At 49.3% G+C, this 18,682-nt stretch overlaps 1 protein-coding gene across 1 annotated transcript in view; it reads left to right on the top strand.

Moving 5' to 3' along the window:
- Positions 1-62: 62 nt before the first annotated feature.
- DISP2 (dispatched RND transporter family member 2) overlaps positions 63-18,682 on the top strand; it is a 35,334-nt gene continuing 16,714 nt past the window's right edge. Inside the window, exon 1 of the mRNA XM_080405009.1 lies at positions 63-13,667. Within this exon, the coding sequence (XP_080261135.1) occupies positions 13,588-13,667 (80 nt within the window). The 5' untranslated portion in view covers positions 63-13,587. The remainder of the gene's footprint in view (positions 13,668-18,682) is intronic.

Below are 18,682 nucleotides of genomic sequence, written 5' to 3'. Positions count from 1 at the left end.
GGGGGTTTTGGTGTGTTGTCCTGCTGGGGCTGCGCTACACAGGAGCTTGGCTGACCTCCCTTGAGCACAGCCTCCAGCTGCCTACCTGGGGCTCCTGCTCTCCACGCAGGGCAAAGTGTGCTGGGGCAAAGGAAGGAAATCAAGGCAATGACCTGTCCATTCTGTGCTCATGACGGTGAGATAGTTCCCTTCTCTAGCTGTGCGCTGCAAAGCCTCTCGCTTTCAGTTTCAGCACAAAGAACCATCTGACAGGAGTCTACAATCTCCCCGCTCCAGGACAGCATTCAGCAGCTTGCAGAAAGCACTGGCCTGCATTTTGACAGCTAAACTATTTGTTTCCTCTCTGTCTCTCTGTTACACAAAGGCTGAAGGAAAGAATCTGATTCCTCAAAAACCCCAAACCTGATTGCCCCAAGAAGCATTCCTGGCATCCCTTCATCAGCCCTTCCACCATCAGGAACCACCTTGGCTTGAAACCCTCCCTCCTTTTCCTTTTGCACTCTGTGGAAACTCCTCCAAAGCCACTCAGTCCCACGCCGTCACTTTTCCCAAGTGCACTTCACCCATCTTCATGTTGGCTTTTCTCCATTTTTTGCATGACCACCATTTAGTCAACAGATGGCACTCGGTAACTGCTGGGAGAAGCTGGGAGCCAGCTGCCAAAAAGCCCACTGTAGAAGGATCTTGAAATCAGTCTGTTTTGGGAGGCAGTTTTTGTATCATGTATTGGGACTGCAGATAAGCCATGTGGCCTAGTTTCAGAGATGCTCCTGCATAGTGCCGTATGCAGCAATGAACTCGTAGATCATCCTGCCCAAGGCTCCTGAGCAGAACCGGCAACCCCTCTCCAGGCCTCTCAAATAGAGGGAGGGATGGGAACACCCTGTATGTCAAAGAAGAGTTTTCCCAGAGGCTTGGAGGCATCTTTCATGTCAACCACAGAGCAAACTTCCCCACAATAAGCAAACACCTGCTTTGCCTCCCTTGCTTACCCTCCGGCTCTGGTCCTTCAGCCAGCTGCAATTGCAGGACAAAAAGGTGTGTGAGGCGTTTTCTCCAGCCAGCCAGGAGAAAGGTCAGCATATTCCCTAGATGGGAAGGAGGGACCAGCCAGAAACCTTAAATGGGCTTTAGCTGGAGAGACTCATAGGGATCAAAGGACTGCTGAGACATTCATTTTTAAATGTATCAATATACAATTAAAATGAAAACTACCGAAGCTAGTTAAAGGATATAATGGCAGCTTGGTCCTGCTTAAAATCAGTGAAGATCATAGCTGCCTGTTGCTACTTCCCATAGCGATACCAATCATAGCACCAGCACAGAAGCTTCTCATGGCGTGCAGAGCAACCCTGTTCCTGTTGGAGATCAAGTCTGTCCCCAACCTGCAGCCTGCAGGCTCTTGCCCCAAGTCCTGTGGGTGACATCCGTGCCTACCCACATTTAATGTCACCTTGAATAACTCATGATCTCATCACTTCACCTGACATTTTCTGCTCCTGAAAAACTTGTAATTCTAGTGTAAGGCCTCTGAAGGAGTTACAGGCTGAGTGAAAAATAAGAAGATCTGTCCTCTTAGTTTTTCCCACTTCCAGACATGCACAGCAGAGCCAAATGCAGGCTTGCTGACCCCATTTGCTACATCAGCCTTCAGATGTAGGACATGCGACCCAGCCTTGGGAGGGGTGCCAGGCTGTAGGAAGTGGCCGGGACAGCCAGTCAGGCAGGTTCTTTTCATCTTTTATGGAAATGTAGTCCTTTGGGAAAGTATGGAGAGCTGCAGACAGTAACTGGTTCACCCTGGGTGAAAACTGTCATCAGCAGGGGCCAAGGGTTGTTCCCCGTTCCAGCCCATGGCTTCAGCCCAGAACTAGGAGGACATGGGCAGCCCAGTGGCCTCTAACTTGTAGTGCACAAGCTGTAAATGAGCATGCCAAGAGCCAGCTGTCTCTTGACATGGTCATGTGCCTTTTGTGAACTACAGAAAGTCAAAACCATTCAACACATGGCTCCTTTGGGGCAACATGAGTGGCAACATGACCCACTTTCAGTCTGATGCAAGAAGAAAGAAGTGGTAAATTCAGCATCTGCTCTCTAGGCCCACAAGTGCCTCTCATCCCAACCAAGCTCAATCGAAACCTAACAAGCCATTTCACTTCCCTTTGCCAGCAGAACTCAAAAGCAAGATCCAAAGACCAACCTTGGCTCCAGGGTCTAAACTGACCTTCATGGACTCCAGCGGCGTCACATTGCACTGATGCTGCATGGGTTCGGTTTGGGCTCAGCTTGCAGGCAGACAGGCCTTTCTTGTGCAGAGGGTTAAGGTGCGGAGCTGATTTGGAGGACAAGCCCAGGAAACTGCAAGGGCCAGCCTGCAAGAGGCACAAAGACACCTGGAAAGGGAGGAGATGAAAAGGGGAGTCAAGGTGGCAATTAAATATTAAAGGACCAGTTCAACAATAATTAATACTTGGGTGGAGGTACATGAAGTGCTTGCAAACACTTGCTGCACTGTACCTGGCTGGCTGAGTACCTCACTCAAGTGGCAGACAGATCCTGAAATTGCAAATAATCCATGCTCCAGGAGGAGGGAAATCATGATTCAAGAGGGTGGATTAAAACCCAGCTGGAGACTCTGGTCCTTCTCCCAGCTATGATCAGAACTTGAGACACGTTTGTCTTATTTCAACCCTTGCATATGCTGAGGAGCAGCTTGTGATAAATTTATATTACATTTACTGAGGGCCAAGAAGAGACCACACAGTTATGCCTGGGAGGTTTCCTAACTGGACACAACACATCATACTCAGAAAATCCCTGGCAAAACACTTGAGGAGTCATCATATGTGCTTGCCCTGTTCTTACTTTTCTCTGGGCGTCCATTTCAGGTCTCTGTGTGAGCTCCTGGGTGAGGTGGCCCTCCATTGGGAATGTGGACATTTTGTTGGTCCTTCTGATTTGTTCCCTGCGGTGTGGCTGAACATGTTGCTCAGGGCTGGGGGCACTGTGCAGCCCAGACATGGGATTAGGGTGGGCTGAAATACAGGGTTTAGAACTGGGTTTGTAAAAAAGGAAAAATTCCACTTCCTTTCTCCCTGGAATACTGCATTTCATTCTGTACCTTCAGAAGGAATTGATTAAATAGCACCCTTTCTTTGACCTATTGTTATTTTAATCTTTTGTTGAAAAAGGTTTGGAACAAATATAAAGATGCCTTTTTCTGGAAGCATCAGCTGAAATATTTTAAGCATTTCTGAAGCTCAGTTTCTAACCAAAAAAAGCAGAAGCATTTCAACAATTTCAGAGATGGAACCTTCCCCCTACACTCTCCTACTTGCTCTTGGGCCAAAACAACTGCTTTTCATATACTCCATGACTCTGATCCTTCTGAAATGGAACATTTCATCCCATTTCCTCTCCAAAATGTCAATTAGGTCATCCCTGGATGGCACTGATGCCACTGGGACAGAACAGCTTAGTTCTTGCTGAATCCTGCACGTCCTGTGGGGCTAAGATGAGACTGGCACAGGCAGGACCAGCAGCTTATGGCCAGCTCTGCTCACTCGAGTTTTCTTCCCATTGCAGGGGACCGTACAGGAGCCAGACCAGCCGTAATCTTGCAGGATCCAGCTGTAAAGCTAGTATTTGTGGTGTGAGTAAGGGTTAGCGTTGTTATTATGAAGTAAAAAGGGCAAATTCACAGCTGAATACAGGTTGAGGATTGCTTCATGGTTAATTCCATGGTTGCGATGGCCCTGGGCACGTGATGGATTGGGTCTGAGCGGGTACCAGCTGCCATCTGTGTTACTGCAATGAAGGCTCAGAGGGCTAAGGAATTGCTTGTGCCAGCAGCACTAAGTAGCTTACGGGAGGAGCGTTAACAGTAGTTTAGCTCTGGTCAGCTATTAAAACAGTGATCAGGAATGGGGCTGGCAGCTCAGCCCTGCCAGGATGGGATGCCATGATCTTTTGTTGGGATCTGCCAGTCCTGCACAGACAGGAGGAGTTTCTCCTGGCAGAGGGGAAGACCTTGTTAGTGCTACATTCAACAGCCAGGATTAGGGTTGTATTTCAGAGCAGTTCTTCTGTCCTTTGTCATCCCTGGTCCTATTCCCAACTGATCACCACCTTCACAACAGTCCAGAAACCTGCCAGAGCCACCAAACTGATTTTAGGGATATCACCACTGCTAGCATTAGCTTTTCCCAACTAGCTTTTATGGTTGGAATTTACACTCATCCTCGGCAAGACTACAATGTTCCTATTTTGAAGGAGGTGTGTCAAACCTTAGATTCAACAAGATAAATAATGACACAATAAGATTGTAAAATAAAAAGCTCTTCCCATGTTAGAACTTCCTAGCTGACACCACTGGTCATTCATCTGATTATCTTTTCCTTGGTGTGGACAGACTCATACAGGCTGAGAATTCCTCTTGTCCTTAAATCTGTTAGCACTGCCTTAACACACCCAAATGAGGAAGGGGAGAACAGGAAGCACTTAAAAAACCCTTGCCGCAACAGAAAGAGCAACACAGTCCTCTCTTCACGGGGCTGGAGCAGGAGGGCAGACAGTTAAACACTCCCTGGAGCTCTGAGGCAAACTTCCCTACTGAAAAAATTAGATTAGCAAGGCTGAGAGTCTCCTAGTAACTGATACTTGGCTGTGTATGCCAAGTGGTGATAACACAGGTCGTATCAGCCTGCAGAGCTACCAGACAAAACCACAGGAGCCCACAGCATTTGTAACCTCCTGCGAGCAGCACCGCTAATGCCAAGGAAGGAGTGAGCTCAGGGGAGGAGGGATCTCCAGGTCGAGAGGGAGAGGCCAGAGCTGTATGTGCAGGGAGCATCACACGGCTGCCTTTGGAGGAGGCTCTGCGGAAACATTTTGAATGCAAACACTTTTGTCTGCTGACACAGAAGGGCTGTGTGCAAAGGAGGGGACACAGATCCCCAAAGGCATATGTACCTCCATCTAACAATACTTAGGTGGTTGGAGGTTTTTTTTATAAGATTCCCCTGCCATCCCCACCCCCCTGCCCTGTATTGGGGAAATGTCAGTTCAGGAAAAGACTTTTTTCACATGAAAGGCTCTGTGCCAGCAAATCTCCAGTTTCAAAAAAAAATTTAGTATTCTGAAATCTCGGAGCTGTGGCCCTTTTTGTGTTTCCAAAACCAAGTGCCCAGACCCACAGACAGCAGCAATGTGCTCATCTCTCACCTGTGTATTCCTCCGCATCAATCAAAATCCCCCTTTCGTGCAAAGCTTTGCCACTATACACTGAGAGACCCAAGGTATTGCCAGCAAATAGTGCCTCCTGGTGTACTCCTTGTCATGTTTATTAATGACCTGTCCTTCTGGAATGAAAAATCAATGCCTGAGACTCACTGACCTGCCATACTCCCTTTTCAGCAACAATTTACCTGCATCCAGCCAGGAGCAGATACAATGTGACAAAAGCAGGGTGTGCAGAGATGCAATAGATACAGCAGAAAATTTGTGGCTTGCTCCCTTCTCTATCAGCATGGCATGATTTATGAGTCTCGTTCACATCCTGCTTCCTCCCACATCTTCACACCCAGAGGGTTGTGAACTTTTATTCACTTTGAGAGTTCAGGTCTCTGGGATTTGCTGAGCTCTTCACATTGCCTTTTGTGGTGCCTATAGAGGCTATGTCAAGGCTGCTGCTCTTGTCTGGAACTGAGAGAACTGAAAGCTGTGCTTAGGAGTATGGGTCACACATTGCACACAGCATCCCCTCCACCTTTAGCAGACTTCATATGTGCTGCGTATCATGACTGACAGCACTCGAAAAAACTCCCATTTCTGGGATAGACATGGGATGTACGGAGTGGGACTAACAGCATGCCAGGGCTTTCCTGAAGACTCAGCCTCTTCCAGATAAGTGATCCCATACCTTTATTTATTCCTAGGGCTTAAAAAGAGGGTGTTTGACCCATTCAGCTCATTATCATGGCCAGGTCTCCTTTCCTATACTCCAGAGACATGGGTATTCCAACACAGGCTTTACTGAGCTGTGAGACACTTGGATATAGCGTATTTTGCAGAATCAATCTTGAAATGTGGGTCTCGTGAACTGCAGGAGCCTGGGAAAGGGGATGGCTGGTTCTGCAGTGCTTGATCTCCTGTGAGTATTTGGCCAAGTCCTGGCAGGACCATGCTGTGCAGGCTGTTGCAAGATCCTCCATTCCACTAAAAGTCAGCTGTGATTTTCAAACCTTTTTGAAGCTAAAGAAGGCACTGTAACAGAGTTAATCAGGGTATGTTGGTATATCCCAGTCTTCCCTGTCCTTTCCTAGGCTGAGAATTTATGTCCCAAACCCTCATAAGAAGAATATTTACACGCAAAGGGTGAATTAGTCTGGGATATGTCAGGATGCTCTGAGGGAACTGGCTCACTGTCAATCACACTGGGAAATGGTGTGAACATATGGGCTGCTTCAGAGCAAATGTGGCTGTGCTCCCAGCACAAGGCACTACAGAAAATGGTACAATATATCTACAGTGAGATTTTCCCTGCCAAGACAATGCTGAATTGGGTCTCCATGGGCCTCCTGCCCCTTCAAACACACAGCAAGCTCATCTCATCTCTTATTTGCTTCAGCTTGCAAAGTACTGGTGCCCAGAAACATAATTGCCATATGCCTGGTACCTTCTCAGCCCATGCTATTGTGTCAATAGTTACTCGAAGGTTTCCAGCACTGCCAGAACCTCACAGTCACCCTGAGAAGCAGAGAAGGGCACTGCACAGACCTCCTTTTCCTGTGCTGTGTGTGGGCCATGCTCCAGCACACACCTTGGGCACATATGATGGACAGAAACAATAACTGGCCATTAAAATTGCCCTGTGAGCCTGATTCTTCCACCCCTTTCAAATCTTGTGTCTTATGCTAATGCATATATTGTGGAGGATGCTTCCTCTTGGCACAGACAACTCTGCACAAATTTTGGAAGACGGCAGCTCCTACACATCCCATCCCAGGACTGGTCACAAATGGCTTTGAACAAATAGGCATTTAATCTGATTTTTTCAGTAGTTATATTTCTAAGAATTCACAGCATCAGTTCACCTGCATGCTACAAAAAGGCAATCATGGATCAGTTCATCTGACTCATGTAAATGAAGTTGCATGGAGGAAAAAGATGGGCCCTGTTGAGTGCAAACGTCTGCACAGACTTATGTCCTTCTGCGCACAACAGCATTGCTCGTGCCATGCTGCCGGCACCGCAGATCAGCAGCAAATCAAACTGGCTCTATAAAGGAGATCAAACATGCATCTAGGCCTTTCTCTTTAGGCACCCAGCGCCGAAGTTTTTGCCGTGTCAGCCTAGGTGTAAGCGGCCGTTCGAATAAACAGGTCTGACTAAGATTTTGGCATTCAAACCGTGACTAAAGTGCATTTCTCTCTCTAAAATAAACCCTCTTGAAGATGCAGAAGGTGGGTAGCTATATTCATCTGTAAAATAAGTTCTGTACAGTGAAGGTCAACGAGGCTGAATCTGCTAACACAGCGCCAGCCTTACCATGGACCTGTACTCCAGCTAAGGAAGCAATTTCATGGGCTGAAATAACAGAGGGTTTATGAAGCAGAAGAGGCCAGGACTGCTGCAGCTATACCCATGGAAATCTTCCAGCACGGGTGGTGTCTGGCACGCTGTTGCTGGCTTGGAGGAGCAAAAATACCCTTGCTGTTTTATTGCTCCAGTGAGCAGTAACAGGCCAGGGTTTGAATGTAGCTGGCTGCAGATCTGTGAGACGTTGCACATTGCTTGGAAACAGGCAGCCTGCTGCAAACCGAAGCAGCTGCACAGTGATCTTGCACAGCCTTGCCTTGACCACAGTGACTCCAAGGGCTTGGCTGTCCATGCAACTCATGAGTGATTTTGCAGTGTCCAAAACATCATGCTGGTGTCAGCACTGCAAGCGGTCAGCTTTGATCGTGGTGTTCCTGAGACCCAGGGTAGCATTGCCTGCAGCAAGAGAGGCAGGGATGCATCCCCATCCAAAGAGACTGATCCAGACCACTCTGCCTCCACCATGCTGACTCACCCACTGTGCTTTGCCAGGCACTGGCGAAGAAAACGTTCCTCTGGATGTAGGATGGTCTCAGCTTGAAGGAATTGTCTTGCGGGCATCATTTATGTTGCTAAAACAGTTTGGGAGCCCCATTTGCTCATCCTTCTTGCCCACTCAGGCTTTTTTTCCTTAAGGGGATGAAATCTTGGGATCAGGACATACCTGCCCTAGAATGACACTGAGATCTGATCCGCTGGTCTCACGTTGACCAAGCACGGGGAGGCCACAGAGTGGCAATATTACAAATGGCAACAGGCACTGGGGACAGCATCAGCTTCTGGCCGGTGGTGTGTGCTGATGGGCACAGGCAGCTCCTCCACTGCTGCAGTGCGGGGGCAAGAGCCAAGCAGGTCCTGAAGAAAGGGACTCCTGGCTTTCAGGAGTTCGGCCACCACATCCGCTCCCTGCCAGCACTCACTGCAGGTGGGTGTGAGCCCAAGGAGCAGGTCTAGGAGGAGCTCCTGCTCCATGCCAGCCTCCTCCTTGGATGTGGATGGCACAGCACGGAGGTAGCCGTATTTGCAGCAGTCTGTTTGTATCAGTTGCCAGGACTGCAGGACTTGCTGTTTCTTTCTCTGTGCTGGCACTGGCTGCTCGCGAAGCCAGACACACACAGCAGAGCGGGGAAGCAACAGAAAGTGGGTGTCTGGCCAGAAAGGCAGGGGCTGGTTCTGGAGCATTACTGTGCAACATGGCTGCACCGGCTGCTGGAAAGGCCCCAGCCGGTGGGTAACCATGTGTTGTGTACACATTCGTGCTGCTTGTTGCAAATTGCTTCAATCAGGGAAGAACCCTGAGGATTTGCCCTAACTGGAAGAAGTGCCAATGTGTAGGTCACATTTCTGTCTCATCTTCCTGCCCCAGGTGCCTGGGGTATCCACCAAACCATTCAAATTGCTATTTTAAAGCTGAAGGACCCTAAGTGGGTTGGGTGCCAGGAGAGCACCACTCGCTGAACAACAGAGCTTTTGCTTGCCTTGCAGCTCACACAGTGATGGGTGATGGGAGCTGGGCAGCACCCATGCATGTGTCTCCAGTGCAGCAGCTCCCAGGTTTACTGACATAGCGACTGGTAGTAATATGATGGTCTGTGTTGCAGAGGACTGAGATGACCATCACAGTTCTCTCTGGTTTAAAGTCCAGTCACGTGCTCATGCACAGCTTGGTGATGTTTTTGTGAACAGGAACCTTTTTGCATACACAACCCGCCTTGGCATACAGCATTTGTTGTTAGTCACTTGTGCACATGGGGGCTGAGAAAGAGGCATCTCCAACTGCAATAAAAGCAGCTTCATTTTTTATTCCCTTTGCTCTTATCTTTCTTCATTGGTCAGCTCCTGTATTGAACAACCCATTACTGATGCAGGTAAGGGGTCCTTGGGCTGTTACTGAGACACTCTCAGGTTTTTCCCAAGACCCAGCTTTCTTTTGCAGGCTGCTGGTGACACTATTTTTCTTTCTGTTCTCCTCTGAGGGAGCCAAATGTCAGATAGGGACTCAAAATGATTGGCAGCCATGACAAGCAGAGCTCCAGGGTCAGGCATCATCTTTGCTCACTGTGCCATCCCAGGGATGCCAGTCAGTGTTGTCTCTTTAACAAGTAGTTTTATAGTTTAAAACCACAAAATAGCCTGGTCTGCACTTCCAAAGGGGCCAAACCCCAAAACATCTCCTGGGACAGCAAGAAGGACAAACAGGTGCCAAAACCAACGCCTGAGACTCAACAGAAGGTTGTAGGTCCACCTTGCTTAAAAGAGGTCAAGGCCTTATATTAAATTAATATATTTGCAGTGTAGCAAGAGGCATTCTGGAGGCTCAGGGACCCAAGATGTCCTAGAGATACAATTATCTCAGAGAGTGATGCTAACGCTGCATAAGTAGCAAAAGTGTGCTATCAGGAGCAGGCATCCCCTGATTTGTGTGGATGTGTCGCTGCCTGTTCCTGATGATCCAAAGAGGAACAGGAGCAAAAGGATAAAGGGCAGAGCACAGAGGGGATTGTCTGTGTCAGTGGAGAGAAACTGAAGTGATCCAAGCCAAAATAGCTGATGGCAAATGTTAGCGATCAGCCACGAGACTGCAAAACAGCCCAGGGCCGCCACACTCCAGTACCCTGCCCTGCCTGGGTGCTGCGTGGGCTTCGCTGAGCCAGCCACTGCTGGTGTGTGAAACGCTGAGCTCTGCTAATGGGAATCAGGACATTGTGAATTGAGCTAAATTCTGCTTGGGGAAACGCTGATTTACAGTGAAGGAAAACAAATTATGCTGAAAGTAACCGTGCTAAGATAGGGCACCGTGAAATGAGCCACGCTGAACTGTGACTGTAGCACAAAGCAAATACATTGGGAAATGCTCTTGGTCATGTCTGCCAGCCCATCAATTTAAAAGTCTTATTCTGCCTCCTTAGACTTCTCTAAGGATATGCTCGGCTTGCTCCTAAAGCTTGGCTTGCTCTCCTAAAGACAAAGGGAGCCTTGTTAGTGACTTTGGTGGGAGAGGGAGGAACCTCCAAACTGGGGGGACTTTGCAAATGTAGAGCAAGTGAAGTGTAGGGTTCACTTCTGACTCAGACTTCTCCCAAGACAGAGGAGAGCTACAGACACAATGTTTGGCTTTTTGTTTGTGACAGAAATGCAAATGGATGGTGAGCAGGAGGGCTAGGAGAAGCAATAAGCTACACAAAATGAAGAAAAGAGATGCTTCAATGAAAAATATATCAAAGCTCAAATGTGAAGTTTTTTTCTCTTACCTCTTTCACAGGTCAAGCAGGGGAGGTAAGAAATCTTGTCTTCAATTCCCACAAATACCAATTAGTGTCAAAAATACTCAGCTCTCCTCCCAGGACTCCATTACACAGTCCCCTTGGCAGCTTTCCTACCTCACCCTGCCTCCTGTGGAGACAATCGGGTGAGGTGGAGAGGAAAAGTTTGCCGTGGCTCTCCTGGGAGTGGTGCGGAGGAGGTGGATGCCCTGGCTCTCCCAGAGCAGTGCTTTCTGACCTTTTCCCATATGTAAATACCTAAGCCATTTACTAGCAGATGTTTCAAGCCCTTCCTGGGGAGCTCAAGCTCCAAGTCAGCCAGCTTTCTGTTCTTGGATACTTTTCATGAAATGACTAGTTGGTGGATCCCCTAAGTTTCACAGGGTCAGCAGCAGAAAATTGCTGTCTTGGATGACAGAGGATTTTCTGCAGCCTAGCAGCTTCATAAACCTGCTTCATGCCTCAGCCACCTCTTACACCACCCCCAGCGCATCTTTGTCCCATTCACCTGCTCATTTATTTTTCTTCTCCTTTCGCCCTCCCCCCCCTTTCTCCACTCACCAGCTTTTTTCTCTTTCCCACATGTATTCATTACTGTGTGTCATCTTTTTTAACAGTCCAGACCCTACACTTCTCTTTTTTGCTGTTTTTCTCTTTGCTTCTTTTTTTTGTCATATCTCTCTCTGTACCTCTTGTTCACCCTCATCCACCTTCTTTCACATCAGAGGGACACTGGGGACCAGCTGGACCTGTCTGATGCTGTCAGGTCTCGGATGCGGGCTGCCATTGCTAAGAGTCAGCTCCCACACTGACGAAGAGTGAAAAAAAGCCAATGTGACATACTGACCAACGGATTCAGCCCCAGCTGTATAGCAGCAGCCCTGAGAGGGACATGGGCAGCCCCACGGACTGCTTCGCACTGTACTTTACAGCTAGCTGGGAGCAAGAGCCTTGCTGTAGTCCCTTGGTAAGGGCAATTAAAAAAAATAATTAATTCATGTGTTGAATACCTTGCAGGCCACAGAGGAAACCTGCCAAGCTGTGGGAGTGAGGAAGTGTGACCACCCCCACTTCACAGACAAGGAGTTCACACATTGGGCTGAGCCAAATTAAAAGCTGTAAGCTGCAACTGTCTGTCAGAAGCAGTGGGATGTTTGCAATTCAGCCTATTCCCACCATCTTTTCAGCTTCTGCGGCTTTATTATTATCATTACTGTTGCAAGTATTATTATTTAGCATTGGGAAGAAAGAAAAGGAAATAGCACCCATGTCCTTGTCATCACATTAATGCCAGCCAATCTTTTCTGCAGATACCAGGTTTCAGACTTTCCTGCTGGACCACATAATACAAACTACTCCGTAGCTGCACCTCACACATCTCTCACCCTATCAGGCAAGCAACATTTCTGTGGCTAAGGCTCAGAGAAGCAGGCTGGTCCCCTGTGGCCTGGTCCAGCAGGGATCATTGAGCTGGGACACCAGTGCTGCCAGCAGCCTGTCCTTGGAAATTGTTTGGAGAGGCATCAGCCTAGGTCGGAGAGTCACCCACCCTGGCATCAGGAAAATCTTTTTGTTCTTTAAACTGTCTCAGGCATTTAAGTACTTAAGGCAGGAAGGGCTTATTCTAAGCAGCTAGAGGATTAGTGGGAGTTATAGGATACTCTCTGGTCTAATACTCTCCCTTTTTGCTTCAGCTTTTCTGTAGCATGTGAAACAAAAAGGATGCCACCCTCGTGAGAAAGAAGGTCACGGCCACAGTGAGGGTCACAGGCATGGCCACGACAAAGGAGAAGGTCGTAGCCGTCACCATGGCCACCCACAGGAAGATCAGAAGGAAGAAGGTCGCTGCCACTCCCACGGCCATACACACGGTCATGAGAAAGGCCCAGGCCCTTCCTAGCACAAGTAATGTCATGGCCATTGGCATGGGAGCGGTTGTGGAAGGAGCAGCCACCTTCCACAAGTTCCATGGGGAGCTCTTCCCCCGGCACAAGGGGACATGTGTGGCTACAATACAGCTCAGTGCAATTTCATGCTACCAACAGACAATGACAGCAGGATCCTGCAAGGAGGGGAACTTGTCTGACCTCCTTGTGTTCTCCATGCTTTCAACTCAGTTGTTTCAATACTATCATCTATTCCAACAAATTGTTTACTTATTTAATGGCGCTGAAATCCAGAGGGTCAACCCACATACTCCAGAATGCTGCCCTGCACATGCCACGCAGGTCCAGGAGTGCTTCTGGGCACTTTCCCACCTTGCACCAAAGCAGGAGCACAGCTGTTGGGATGAGTGACTCGCCACTCAAGCGTGTGTGCACTGTCTGAGCCTGCAGCCCCCCGCGCTGCACCCCCGCAAGGCACCTTTCCTCGGGAGCCCTGCGCGGCGCGGGGCTGGGCCGGGCTGGGGGCTTGGGGGCCAGGCGAGGCAGTTGGGCCCATTTCCCGGCTCGCAGCAGCCCCGGCTCCCGCGGGGCGCTCCGGGTCCCCGGGGAGCCGGGCCGGCGGCGGGGGCGGCGGGAGGAGCAGGGCGGCTCGGCCTCGCTGCCCCCCGCCCCCCACCGCGCTCCCCGGGCAGGCGGCCCCGCGGCTATGGGCCGGCCGCGCCGGGCCCGCCCCGCCCCCGCGGTCGCGCAAGCGCCGCGCAGAGCCGCGCCGGGGCGCTGCCGCCGCCGCGCCGGGAGCGTTCAGCACCGCGGGCTGCGGACAGCGCCCGCCGCCGGCCATGGAGGCCGCGCCGGGCCCGCCGCGCCGGGAGCAGCGGCCCGAGGGGACGCGCCGTGGCCGCGGCCCCGCCGAGCCCAGGTAGGAGCGCGGGGCACGGGGCGGCGGGGCCGGCGGCGGGGCCGTCGTGCCCGGGGCGGCGGGGCGGATGGGGGGACGGGGCTGTGCCCGGGGCGGTGGGGCCGAGCCGGCGCTGCGGAGCCGGTGCCCCGGCGGGCGGGAGGTCCCGCCGTGCCGCCTCCCCCGGCTCTGCGGGTGCGGAGGTTGCCGGTGCTCCTGGGGGGTTTCCTGGGGCCGGGGCTGCGGAGCTGGGCACGGCCCCCAGCCCCACCGCGGTGCGTGCCGCCCTCCCACCCCCCAGAGCGCCGGCAAAGCCCCTGGCTGCGGGCCGAACCGCCCGGCCCTCGGCTGCGGCGTTGAGCGGTGGGTGCTGCCCGGCCGGGGCCAGGCATACCCCGCGGAGCCATCCCTGCCCGGGTCCCGCTGCCTGGCTCGGCCTGCCTCGCAGGTTTTATCCTGCAACATGGTGAGCTCTCCCTGCTGCAGCAGCGGGTGAGGAGCTATTGTTGGTGAAGCTCAGCATGTTTCAGACAGAGTACTCATTGCACTAGGCTGTGGGCAAGCACCGTTTTCACTCCAAAGATCTCTTCTATAAAACCCTGCAGCCCTCATCCTCTCCCCCCTGTGCCATATGCTCCCTTACCTGCTGTCTTAAACCAGGCTGGCAGCCACAATCACTGTCATTTTCTGGAAACGTCAACAAGCCCATAATCGCAGGCAAGGAGCCACCCCCGAATTTGCAAGCACACTGCCATGTGTTAGACCGGAGGCAACCGATCTTCTGAGCTCTTCAGATTCTGTTTGACCAGAGCACACCCCGAGGTCAACAGCACACAAATTCCTTCTGAAAGCCAGAGAGTTTCATTCACTTCTGCCTGGTACAGGATAGTCGTGCTGAGATATCCCCACCTGCCTGCAGGAGCCAGCGGGGCAGCCACTTCTCTTTAGATAGCTCTGAAGATCTCATCCAGAGGCCGGTGTGCTTTTGGGTCTCAGTGCTTGCTGAGTGACTGTCACACAATCCAGCACTGGTTTATATCTTGGGCATTCGACGAGGCTGGCACTGAAGCCCTGTTAGCTTTGCTTGCTTGAGTAATCGTTGCTCATTCAAACAGGTCTTTTGAAATGAGTGCTGCAGCCTGTAAGAGTTACATTATAGAGATGAGTTAAGACATCTGAAACAGCTGTATTTTGAATTTCACTCATGCTGCTCACTCAGGAACTAAAATTTATGGCAATAAAGTACAGGAGGATAGCGCTCGCACTCCTAGAGCTTACAGATACCTAAATGCTCCTTTGTGCAAGGCTCTTCGTATAGCCGTTAAAGGGTTAGCTCTGTAGTCCCCATCCTCTGTTGAGGCTCTATCGTCAACACCCAATCCATCATGAGAAAAATACAGATGTTTGAAAACACTACCCTCCTTCTGGCCTTTTTCGGACTGGGACAACAAAAGGTGTTTTCTTTTCCTTTCCCTTTTAATTTAATTTCTTTTTCTTTTTTTTCTTTTTTTTTTCCTTTTTTTTTTTTCCCCCTCAAACAAGGGCTTAGCAAACATGGTTTTAACCAGCACATTTTACAGCGTAGCTTGAGCAAACTGCATCCAGACCTATTCTGGCACTGAAGGCTGGGTGGGGATCTTGAGCCCTTTGTGTCTAGTTGCATCCCATCACACAGACCTGTACCCGCAGCAGCAGGAGCCGCCTGGGGTAAAGGTAAGGCTGCTCAGACGAGTCAATGGAAAGGATTATAAAACTAAAAATTTCTTGGCAGACTACGTGGGAAGCACAGTTTTGCAGTCTCATTAATTTTTCATGATGATTTAACGTACTCAGGAGTCTCATTAACAAAAAGATTGTAGGTCTTCTCAAGGAGACACACTAGCCTGCTGTTAGACCGAAAAAACCCAAACAAATAGCAACTACACAGAAATTTTTCAGTGTACGAGAATTTGACCCAGCCTAAGGAGGAGATGAATTGCTTAGGAGATGCCTGTCTCTTCCTGTCAGCTAGACCGGGCAGCTAGATAACAAAGTGACAGCGAAACACAGTGAACCCTTCCCTAATCTCTGGAAAAGGGTACTCTTATCTCCTTAAAAACACAAGCAAAGAAGCTCTTTTTTCTCAAGAGCTCCACTGCTGTTTTGCTAGTGGTATGTTCAGAGAAAACCTCTATTTAAATTCCATTATGAAAACTCATTCTTAAAAAATCATTTATAGCTCTCAAAGAAAAAGCCATTAATCTAGATAGAAGCTGACCTATAGCACGCAGGTTTAATTCAGAAGGAATTTATGTAGGTGTTTTTTTTTTATTTATTTTATTTGGGATAACTTGGACAGCTGATATGCAAGCAAAACCTTGCTAGGGAAAGAAAATAAAACTAGCTTCTTTTTAATGAATGAAATCTTGGTGCTTAATGCCTAATTGAGCAAAGGTTCCTGGGAAAAAATGGCTCTGGTTGTAGTCAAGATACAGATTCTTGCCCTTTCTCTCGCTTGTTTTTATTCCCCCTTGAGACTTCTCTGTCAACAGAAGTTGCAGTTTGACTCAGGCATCAGACAGCTCCATTCACTTGGTAGGTGTTTCCCACCTTTCATATGCAAAGTGCTGCTTTCCTGATCCTCTCCTTCGCATGCAAAGGGTGAGATAATCTTTCTATTAAAAAAGAGAAGTGCTTATAGGAATGGTCTTGGTGATGAGGGTGGAGCTAGACAGACCAATAGAGAAGCCATTCTTTCAAAATGCTGAGTATTTTTGGCCCATTTCTCACTCAGAGACGCATGCGCTCTCCTGCTGCGTGGCTCAGAGGGAAGTAAGACCAGAGACATGCCAAAGAAATGGAGTGGCTGAGGAAAGAGAAGGTGGCCATACGCTGTCATTTCGCTGCCCTGCAAAGCCTCGTCTGCCCGAGCTCAGCTCAGTGTGGTGGCAGGGCAAAGCCATGCCGAGGGGGAAGGAGCTGGGGGCAGGCAGCCAACGTGGCATGGCTCAGCAAACCCTCTGACACCTTCTGCAGGGCAGTCTCTGAGCTTCATAGCAGGCTGCTGATCCCTTGGGGCAGGGAGGTAGCCCATGCCAGGGTGGAGGGGACTCACAGCATTTGGTCCTTGGCTCCTGCCACAGACTCTGCAATGCCTACCACTGCTCTGCATGCCAGCAGAGGTGGAATGGCAGAAAGCTGTCTCATTAGAAATCTTGTCTTTATCTTGCCAGTTCTCTTGTGGGAAGAAGCTTCTGTCCTTTTGCTGGTTCCCCACACATGAGGCAGGCTGCCTATGCCCTGGTACTCATCTCGGAAAAGCACTGCTGCACTCAAAGTGACATGGGCAGTTCCATATACTGTCTGGACACCTCAAGGGAAAAGATAGGGAAGCAAATAGTGTGAGAAACACAACTCATTGCCATGGGTAAAAGGAGCAGTTAACTCCAGTCTTTCCCTTGCCCTGCACCTCCTTGTTCTCTCTTTTCCCAGCCGTTCTTTGGCTGCATCCAGCTGAGCTTGAAGGAGAAAATGGAGGCTGCCAGACTGCCACTGTAGGTTTTTCTGTGGCTGAGACACCATTTCTGCCCACTTAATCCCAAAGATGTCAAATATCTGACATGGCACAGACAGGGAATGAATGCTAAAAAAAAAAGTTTCTCTTCCCCTGATAGCAGTCTTTGTTAGTGCCAGTGTGGCAAGCAGAGTCCGTTGCAGTGCTCTGCCCAACCTCTGCTCCTGCCTGACAGTAAACACAACTCCCCCACAACCATTTTTCTAGCATAGTTCAGGGTCCTGCAGGCCCAGAAAAGTAATAGCAATATGGCTGCAGGAAAGAAGAACCAGCCTACATCTCTGGTGCAAACCTCAGCATATCAAATATTAAGCCCACCAGCACTATGGCTAATTGGGCGTGTAGCAAGTGAAGACTCAAATTCTGCAGAACTGCCAGCAGTGATTATACAAACTGATCATTATTTGCAAGCTCCAGGTTTCCCTGGAGATTTTGGATAACCAAGGTCACATCATCATGGAGTTGGAGAGAGATGAGCATAAGGTATCTCGTATCTGGAGGGTGATTGACAGGACTGTAATTGTTTAGTCCAAAACGGAGATAATGAAGAGTCACGAGTGAATGATTTGAACTAGCTAAAGTTATTCTAAAATATGAAGTCACTGAGCAGGCAGGGGTTGAGTTAAGAGACAACACATGGGGGAAGAACGGAACCCAATAGTATTTTGCAGCAAAGATGCTAAACAAGAAGAATGAGCTTTCATGTGAAGTATTAGAATCAAATATATTAACATATGTGCATAAAAACTGGAGGCAATCTGCGATATCCAAGAGCTTGTCATCTGCCTTTCCCACCAGGTTTTGTAGCTGAGGGGTTTTTGGAGGAGGAGTTTTTCATTGCGTGCTTCCTGCATCTCCCTGACCACCTTCCAAGTGTATCTTGTGAAAGCCTTTTTGTTCTGTCCGGTATTACATATTCACCATCAGATAAGGCAGATGTGGCAGTACAGCCATGAGACTAATTTAGTTATGAAAAGCCTCTGGTCCAAATTTCCTACACAGATCAAGCAGTTTAAAGGAAAAAGAACTTTGATTTTGTTTTGAAAAACAAACAAACAAACAAAAAAACCAACACAACAAACAAAAAAACCCCACCACCAATATTGTACAGGTGTGGGAATACCGAAAGCATAAGTTGTCAGTGCAGCGGTGTCTCTGTGAATTATTATGCATTGTAGGAAACTGTCACCTATTTAAACTGTACAAAAATTAGGAAAAACAGCAGGCTCAAGATATAGGGAAAACAGTAACTTACAGGCATCAAAAAGGGAGTGAGAAAAGGTCTAGACCTTGCCAAAGCACAGCACTACCACAACCCCAGCTCTCTGATGAAAATGCCCTGATCCAGGACTACTGGTACAAAACTGCAAACCCCCCAAAAGATGCACCTGCACTTCAGTTACTGGGCACCTGGGAAGAGTGAGCTGAATTACACTGCAAGCTTGAGCAGCTGGAGGTACTCTCCAGGTCAGCTCTCCCCAAC

Source organism: Falco punctatus (genome assembly GCF_963210335.1).
Source record: "Falco punctatus genome assembly, chromosome: 10".
NCBI classification, from domain to species: Eukaryota; Metazoa; Chordata; class Aves; order Falconiformes; family Falconidae; genus Falco; species Falco punctatus.
This window is presented reverse-complemented; position numbering and strand designations above follow the sequence as displayed.